General features: G+C 57.2%; 1 protein-coding gene across 1 annotated transcript; it reads left to right on the top strand.

Moving 5' to 3' along the window:
* Window positions 1-1,875: 1,875 nt before the first annotated feature.
* On the top strand, window positions 1,876-4,294 carry LOC120693239 (probable indole-3-acetic acid-amido synthetase GH3.8). The gene is made up of 2 exons (XM_039976649.1): window positions 1,876-2,499; window positions 2,596-4,294. The coding sequence occupies exons 1-2, from the start codon at window positions 2,042-2,044 to the stop codon at window positions 3,986-3,988; spliced, it is 1,851 nt and encodes a 616-aa protein (XP_039832583.1). The 5' UTR covers window positions 1,876-2,041; the 3' UTR covers window positions 3,989-4,294.
* Window positions 4,295-8,040: the final 3,746 nt, after the last annotated feature.

Here is an 8,040-nt window from a genome sequence, read left to right as displayed (position 1 = left end):
GGATGCATGCCACTGTGGTGCTCCTCCGATCCGATCCTGTAAAGGATTTGAGGGAGAGAGCGGCAGATCTGGCGGCCGTCGCCTTTGTCGCGCTAAGTACGGCCTGGCTGGGTAAAGCGCATCGCCGGGAAAAAGAAAAGAAACGAAAAGCGGAACAGGAGGACAACGCGCGGCAGTGGACGCTGGCGAGGACTCGCTCCATCGCCTTCGCCTCGGTTCGTACGACGGGGATGCCGGGTGCAGGCTGTGACTGTGTCGTCGTGTCCGGACCGGAGCAGCGAGCGACAGGGGCCGGGGGTGATCACTGATCAGGCGGCGGCCGGCGTACGCTTCGCCGCGCCAGAGGGCTTGTCGATGTCGTCTTCCCCCTCGTGCCCGGCGGCTTTTCTCGCCGCGCGCCGATCGGGCCGGGGGCGCTGGCCCTTTCCCTTTCCCGCGGCGCGGCGACACGCGCGCGTGCACCGTGTGAGCGCGCGGCTTCGATCTGCTCACCACGCAGCAGCACTATCGATCGAGCTGGTGAGATCCGTGTCACGGGGTGGGTGTTGTTTCTCATCGGCTACTGATGGACGACGGGTCACTCACTAGTCCCGCAAAAGGCAACCAGGCCGGCTGTAGCCGGTGCAGGCTCGAACACGAACATGAGGAGGGCCGGAGGGGACGCCGGTGCAATGCAAGACATGTATGCGTCGCGTCGGCGCCTTCTCAGAGACTTTTGATTGTGCTATGCGCGAAAAAAAAAACACAATAATAGAGCAACATGGACGGCCACGCGAGATTCAGTTCGACTTCTACTAGAATACTATGCTGCTGCTAAAAACATCGCCTTGGATTTTGGTGGCGAATTTGTGTCTGTGGATCAGCTGAACCAAGGGACAGCGGGGCGGTGTCAGAAGGGTGGACTTGGTGCCGCCTCTCCACTGGCAATGGCATTCCAATTGTAGTATCACATCACCAGCTCTGGTGTGCAAAGTACCATCTGTCCACTGCATAGGTGAGCCCGGTTGCCATTCCCAGCAGGCCAGTGAATCTTCAGTTCAGCACCCCGGCGGCTGCTTCTCCTCTTCTGGAACGCCGGCCGATCGCCGGAGGACGCTGCTGCACCAACGCTGTCGGTTAGCCGGGCAGTATCAGGGCGCGTTTAGTTCCCAAAAATTTTCACCCAAAAATTTTCACCTCCCCTTTAAACACATATATGAAGCACTAAATGTAATTAAATAACAAAACTAATTACACAGTTTGGATGTACATGATGAGACGAATCTTTTAAGCCTAATTAGTGCATGATTAACCATAAGTGCTACAGTAACGCATATGTGCTAATGACGCGGTCAAAGGCCTCAAAAGATTCGTCTCGTGGTTTCCAAGTGCGTTCTGAAATTAGTTTTTTAATTAGTGTCCGAAAAGTCTTCCCGACATCCGGTCAAAGTGCTGATTTGACATCCAAAAATTTTTGGATGGGGAACTAAACGCGGCCTCAATATCCCTGCTCGGCTGTACTCCACTCGCTCGCCCCTAAACGCTGGGTCACGCACGTCCCATGTTATCCGGCACGAGATGAACGCCGCGGGCCAGGGCACTCGGCGGCGCTGGCCGCCACCGAAGAGCTGGAGCAGATCGCGCTTGCTGCCGCATCGCCGGTCGCGGCCGGGGTGTTGGGCACTCGGGCGAGGGGAAGGAGAACGCGCCGTGACCTGTCCGGGTCCGACGTGGGCGGGCTTGCCGGGCCATTGCCCGCCTCCCGACGCGACACGGGTCCCCACCCTGCCGCCCCCGACCCCGACACCCCTCGCCGTCGCCCTCGTGCCCGCCCGCCCCGCCCACCTATATAAACCCGCCTCCGCCGCTCCCAGCACACCACACCCATCAAGCTGAGCTGCCAGCGTGCTAACCCAATCTCACTCCCCATAGACTACTCAACAGTCAACAACGAGGCATAGGCATTTCTTTGTTCCGTTCCGTCGCGCCGCCAACGCACCCTTTTCCCTCCTCTGCTCCTGTTCCATTCCACTCGCTAGTCGCTCCTGCCGGTCCGGCCCGGATGGCGGTGATGGCGGACATGCCAGCGGCGACGGCGCTGCGCGCGCCGGCCCCGGCCGCCGCGGCGGGCACCGGCACCGGCACCGACAAGGACGCCGAGAAGCTGAGGTTCATCGAGGAGATGACCTCCAACGTCGACGCCTTGCAGGAGCGCGTGCTGGCCGAGATCCTCTCCAGGAACGCCGGGACCGAGTACCTGGCGCGCTGCGGCCTCGCCGGCGCCACCGACCGCGCCGCGTTCCGCGCCAGGGTGCCCGTCGTCACCTACGAGGACCTGCAGCCGGACATCCAGCGCATCGCCAACGGGGACCGTTCGCCCATCCTCTCCGCGCACCCCATCTCCGAGTTCCTCACCAGCTCCGGGACCTCGGCCGGCGAGCGCAAGCTGATGCCCACCATCAAGGAGGAGCTCGACCGGCGCCAGCTGCTCTACAGCCTCCTCATGCCGGTCATGAACCAGTAAGCCAATAATCCATTACTGCCAACACAGTCAAGCTAGTAGTGATCATCATGGGCCTGGCATGATGAATTTTGTTACCTACGGATCATGAGTAGGTTCGTGCCTGGTCTGGACAAGGGCAAGGCGCTCTACTTCCTGTTCGTCAAGTCGGAGACGACGACGCCCGGCGGGCTGACGGCGCGGCCCGTGCTGACGAGCTACTACAAGAGCGAGCACTTCAAGAACCGGCCCTACGACCCGTACCACGACTACACGAGCCCCACGGCGGCCATCCTCTGCGCCGACGCGTTCCAGAGCATGTACGCGCAGATGGCGTGCGGGCTCTGCCAGCGCCACGCCGTGCTCCGCGTGGGCGCCGTGTTCGCGTCGGGCCTCCTCCGCGCCATCCGCTTCCTGCAGCTCCACTGGGAGCAGCTCGCCGCCGACATCGAGGCCGGCGCGCTGACCCCGCGCGTGTCCGACCCGTCCGTCCGCGAGGCCGTCGCCGGCATCCTCCGCCCGGACCCGGAGCTGGCCCGGTTCCTCCGCGCCGAGTGCTCCCGCGGCGACTGGGCGGGCATCGTCACCCGCGTGTGGCCCAACACCCGGTACCTGGACGTGATCGTCACCGGCGCGATGCAGCAGTACATCCCCACCCTCGAGTACTACAGCGGCGGCCTGCCCATGGCGTGCACCATGTACGCCTCCTCCGAGTGCTACTTCGGGCTCAACCTCCGGCCCATGTGCCCGCCGCCGGAGGTGCGCTACACCATGATGCCCAACATGGGCTACTTCGAGTTCCTCCCCGTGAACGAGGCGAGCGGCGTGGCGCCGGGCGGCGCCGCGCAGCTGGTGGACCTGGCCCGCGTGGAGGCCGGGCGCGAGTACGAGCTGGTGATCACCACGTACGCGGGGCTCTACCGCTACCGCGTCGGCGACATCCTCCGCGTGGCCGGGTTCCACAACGCGGCGCCGCAGTTCCGGTTCGTGCGCCGCAAGAACGTGCTGCTCTCCATCGAGTCCGACAAGACCGACGAGGCGGAGCTGCAGCGCGCCGTGGACCGCGCGGCGGCGCTCCTCCGCGGCGGCGGCGCGGCGGTGGTGGAGTACACGAGCCACGCGTGCACCCGCAGCATCCCAGGCCACTACGTGGTGTACTGGGAGCTGCTGGCCACCGCCGAGCCCGGGCGGCAGCAGGTGGACGGGGAGACGCTGGAGCTGTGCTGCCTGGAGATGGAGGAGGCGCTCAGCTCGGTGTACCGGCAGAGCCGCGTGGCGGACGGCTCCATCGGGCCGCTGGAGATCCGGGTGGTGCGCCCCGGCACGTTCGAGGAGCTCATGGACTACGCCATCTCCCGGGGGGCCTCCATCAACCAGTACAAGGTGCCCCGCTGCGTGTCCTTCCCGCCCATCGTGGAGCTGCTCGACTCCCGCGTCGTGTCGCGCCACTTCAGCCCCTCGCCGCCGCACTGGGAGCCGGCGCCGCCGCCGCCGCGCCGCTCCGACTAGCTAGCGCCCCACCGAAGTACTTAGTAGTACATTAGTGGCTTGTTTTTGCAAAAGTTTTTTTTTCCGTCGTGTCGGGCCAGCTGGTAGTGATTTTCAGCTCGCACTGATTAGCCCAGTACGTCGTGCTTCTGAGCTGGAGGGGTGTGTGTGCGCGCGCGCGCGTGTTTGGGTAGTAACTAGTGTCCGTGCCATGTAATGTGGGTGGGTGAAGAAGGCTGTGCAGGTAGGGGCTAGCTCGATCCTTGGCTAGCTGCTGCCGGGTGCTGTTAATTGCTAGTGGTGCTTATTAGCGAGTGATTGCCGTTACCAGTACAAGTGCTAGAGTTCCATGCCAAGTAACCAAATGTGAGGATAGTACTCCTGAGAGCAAGTATTATGAAGCCAGGTAGGCGGGCTGGGAGCGAAGCCACGTAGAAAAAATCATCGCTGGCGGAGAGAGAAACGGAGAGAGAATGTGCTGCGGGCGTCTCACAAAACGCTGGCTGGAAGCCGGCGGATGCGCGCGCGCTGCGCCCATTCGCTGCGCTGCGGCTGCACTCGCGCGCGAGCTGCTCCCATTGGCCGGTGGCTGCATGCGCTGTCCGCTGGCTGCCGCTGCCGCCATAAATGCTAACCACGCTGGCGATTCTCCCTGCCGCCATAAATGCTAACCACGCTGGCGATTCTCCCAGCCGGCTGCGGGCGTGTTTATAAAACTTGCTCTGATGGGCTCTTGATGGGCTCTGGCCGGCATTGGCAGCAGCCTTGCAGCCTACTAGCACGGCCAGGCGCCAGCCTTTCCATATTTAGGCCGTGCTGTGCTGGAGTGCCGCCTCGCCTCGCCGAAGGCTGTCATGAATGCCATGATGCGCCGGCCGGGCGGCTATGATTAGCCGGTAATCAGGAGGGAAAGCGGGCGGCAGCGTAGACCGGGAAGTACTACACGAGAGCCCCTCTCGAGCATCCACAGTCAAAAAGGCAGCCTGCAACTCTGCAAGCTGCTGCTTGCATTGTACTGTACCGCCCGATGCTGCAGAAATGCAGACAACAGCTCTGCAAGTCTGAAGGCTTTTGCCGCTCCGCCGTGCCTTTCTGTTTAGCACAACGATTAGTGCGTAATCATTCGGTGCCACGGGGGCAGTAGTAGTAAGTAGCCTTTGATTGGTGCGGCCGCCTATGCCAAATCAAGGTTCTTTGCCTAGCACAAATACAAATAAGTACAATGGAGAAAAAACGAAAATACAATTAAAATACGAGAACTAATATCATATGAAATTATGAGTAAGATGAACATCCACGATAACTTCTACCACAGCTATCCAGTGCACCAACGAATTTTCGGCACCACACATCAAGCTTAGGCACGTTTCTCTCTTGCCCTTTCTGTCAGTACCAGCCAGCCAGTGCACCTTGATCGGTCCATCTACATCTACTGCACGGGATGTCCCGATCGAGAGGTGTCGTCCGTACGTGCGCAGGTGTGCCCGACACTCCGACTGGCCAGGCAGGCACACCGCACATGCTTGCGTACGTGTTCGTACACACAAGCAACTTCTTCACGACTCCTTTCTTTCTTTTCCTTTGTACTCCTTCCGTCCAAAAAATAATAATGCAATTCTCGTTTTTGATAAGACGAGCAATTTGAATTTTGGCTGAAGTTACGTAAAAAAGCAACAATATCTATGATTTAAAATAAGTACCATTAGATTAGTTATACAATATATTTTTATAATAAATTTATTTGAAGATATAAGGGCTAATGCTATTTACTATGAATGTGATCAAACATGAACTAGTTTAATGAGTATGGATCCTATAATTATATTCCTTTGTTGACAGCAAGTAGTACTTTGTTGGAGCAGCAGGGCATTGTATTATTGCGGCTGATCCATGGAGACACAGGGGCAGGTTTCCGGGCCTTGCTTCCGTGCACTACTGCTAGCTATGGCCTTGTTTAGTTTCCTTCAAAATTCCAAAATTTTACAATATTTCACATCACATTAAATCTTTGAACGCATACATAAAATATTAAATGCAGCTAAACAAAATAACTAATTATATAGTTTGTCTATAATTTGTGAGACGAATCTTTTGAGCCTAGTTAACCCATGGCAGGACAATAATTACCAAATACAAACGACTTTTATACATCTAAACAAGGGGTATATATGCCAATTTCTCTTTCTTTGGGACTGGAACGTCCATCATCATCAACCCACAGGCCAGGTTTCATTAGGCTCGGTTTGGTTCGCGAAAAAGTTTGGGTTCTGGGTACTGTAGCACTTTCATTGTTATTTGGTAATTAATGCTCAATTATAAACTAATTAGGCTTAAAAAATTCATCTCGTGCCAATCAGTTGAATGTAATTAGTTATTTTTTTCAACTATATTTAATACTCTATGCATGTGTTCGAAGATTCGATGTGATGAGTACTATAGGAAAAAATTTGGGAATTAAACAGTGCCTTATTCGATCAGATATATATAGAGCACGCTTGCTGCCGCGCGCACGCCCATCTTTTGACTAATTGTCCGTGCTCGGCATCACCTTGGCAAGAGCTGACCGCCGACGATTAAGTTAGTGCCGCATGGTGCCTCGAGGAGGGGATTATTATATATATATTGAACACCTACTAGCTTCGGTGATTGCAAACTTTCAGGGGCGGATCCAGCGGTGGGTCTGGAGGGGCTCCAGCCCCTCCTCCCGCCGATGGATTCATGGAGCCCCTCCTAAGCCGCCCCTACAATTTTTGAACATGAATACACTACGAGTAGAGGCTAAAACTGTTAGAGGTAGAAAAAAACCCCTCCTAATAATTATCCTGAATCCGCCACTGCAAACTTTGTATGGGTAGCGTTCGATTTGTTGGCAATAACGTACACTAGTTTATGCTTATATGCATATGATTCTTCTTCGCTTGGTGCCTGTAGCAGCAGCCGCCGCCTGGGAAGCAGGGATGAACTACCCCGGTTAAATGCGGTGGCGACCCGATGGCGACCAGCGGTGCAGCCCCAACGGCTCGATGGCCTAGCGGCCCCTCCTCCGCAGCCGCGCCCTCGCGCTAGGGCAGCGGTCCTGCAGCACTGGTAGAAGGGCGCCTAGCCTGTGGCGCGGGAGGGGCGGCAGATGTAGATCGATGGCGCGAAGACGAGGCGTGCCCGGCGGTATCGAATCAGCCACGGGATGAGGTAGGTGGTCTCTGCTGCTGCTCGCTGGACCACGACGGCGCGACGGATCGGAAGGATCGGCCGCGAATCCTACGAGGGCGCTGCCCCCGGCGGAGATCGATCTCCCCGGGGGCGGCACGACGGCGGCTGCGGAAGCGGAAGCCTAGGTCGAAACCCTAACTCATGATACCATGTCCTAGGAATCAGCTTGGTGCAGGGGCTGTAAGCGGTGGGAACAGTATGAGTGAGCTCTTGAAGAAACAAAAGAGGGGAAACTATCAAAATGACAGATCGGCAGCAGCTGCAGATGGCAGTCCCCGCCGGGCGCCATGAGTCTCCTCAGTGTGAACTGCCGGGGTTGCGGGCGGCCCGAGGCAGTTCAGGAATTCCGCCACTTGGTGGAGGAGAGGAGACCCAGTGTGTTGTTCTTGATGGAAACAAAGATGGGGGAGGAACGTGCTCTTGGCTTGAAGCGTGACCTTGGTTTTCCGAATGCCATCATCGTCAAGTCGGAAGGCTTAAGTGGTGGTCTAGCGCTGCTGTGGCGCCATGATGTCACGGTGGCTGAGGTAAGCAAGTTGAGGTCGCACATTGACGTCATGTTGTCATGTGACCGGTTGAGAATTTTGCAGCCAAGGCTTACAGGTTTCTATGGGGAACCTAGACGTGAACGGCGAAAAGAAAGTTGGTACTTGATGAGATTCCTCCGAGCACAATCGTCGGTCCATTGGCTTTGTGTAGGGGACTTTAACGAGGTGTTGTGGGTTGAAGAACAATTTGGTGTCAATGAGAGGGAACAATGGCAAGTGGCTGCTTTCCAGGATGCAGTAAATGATTGTGGTTTCACTGACCTAGGTTTCCATGGCCTCCCTTTCACTTGGGATAATCGCCAGGAAGGAGACCGA

This window comes from Panicum virgatum, chromosome 9N, assembly GCF_016808335.1.
Source record: "Panicum virgatum strain AP13 chromosome 9N, P.virgatum_v5, whole genome shotgun sequence".
Taxonomy (NCBI): domain Eukaryota; kingdom Viridiplantae; phylum Streptophyta; class Magnoliopsida; order Poales; family Poaceae; genus Panicum; species Panicum virgatum.
This window is presented reverse-complemented; position numbering and strand designations above follow the sequence as displayed.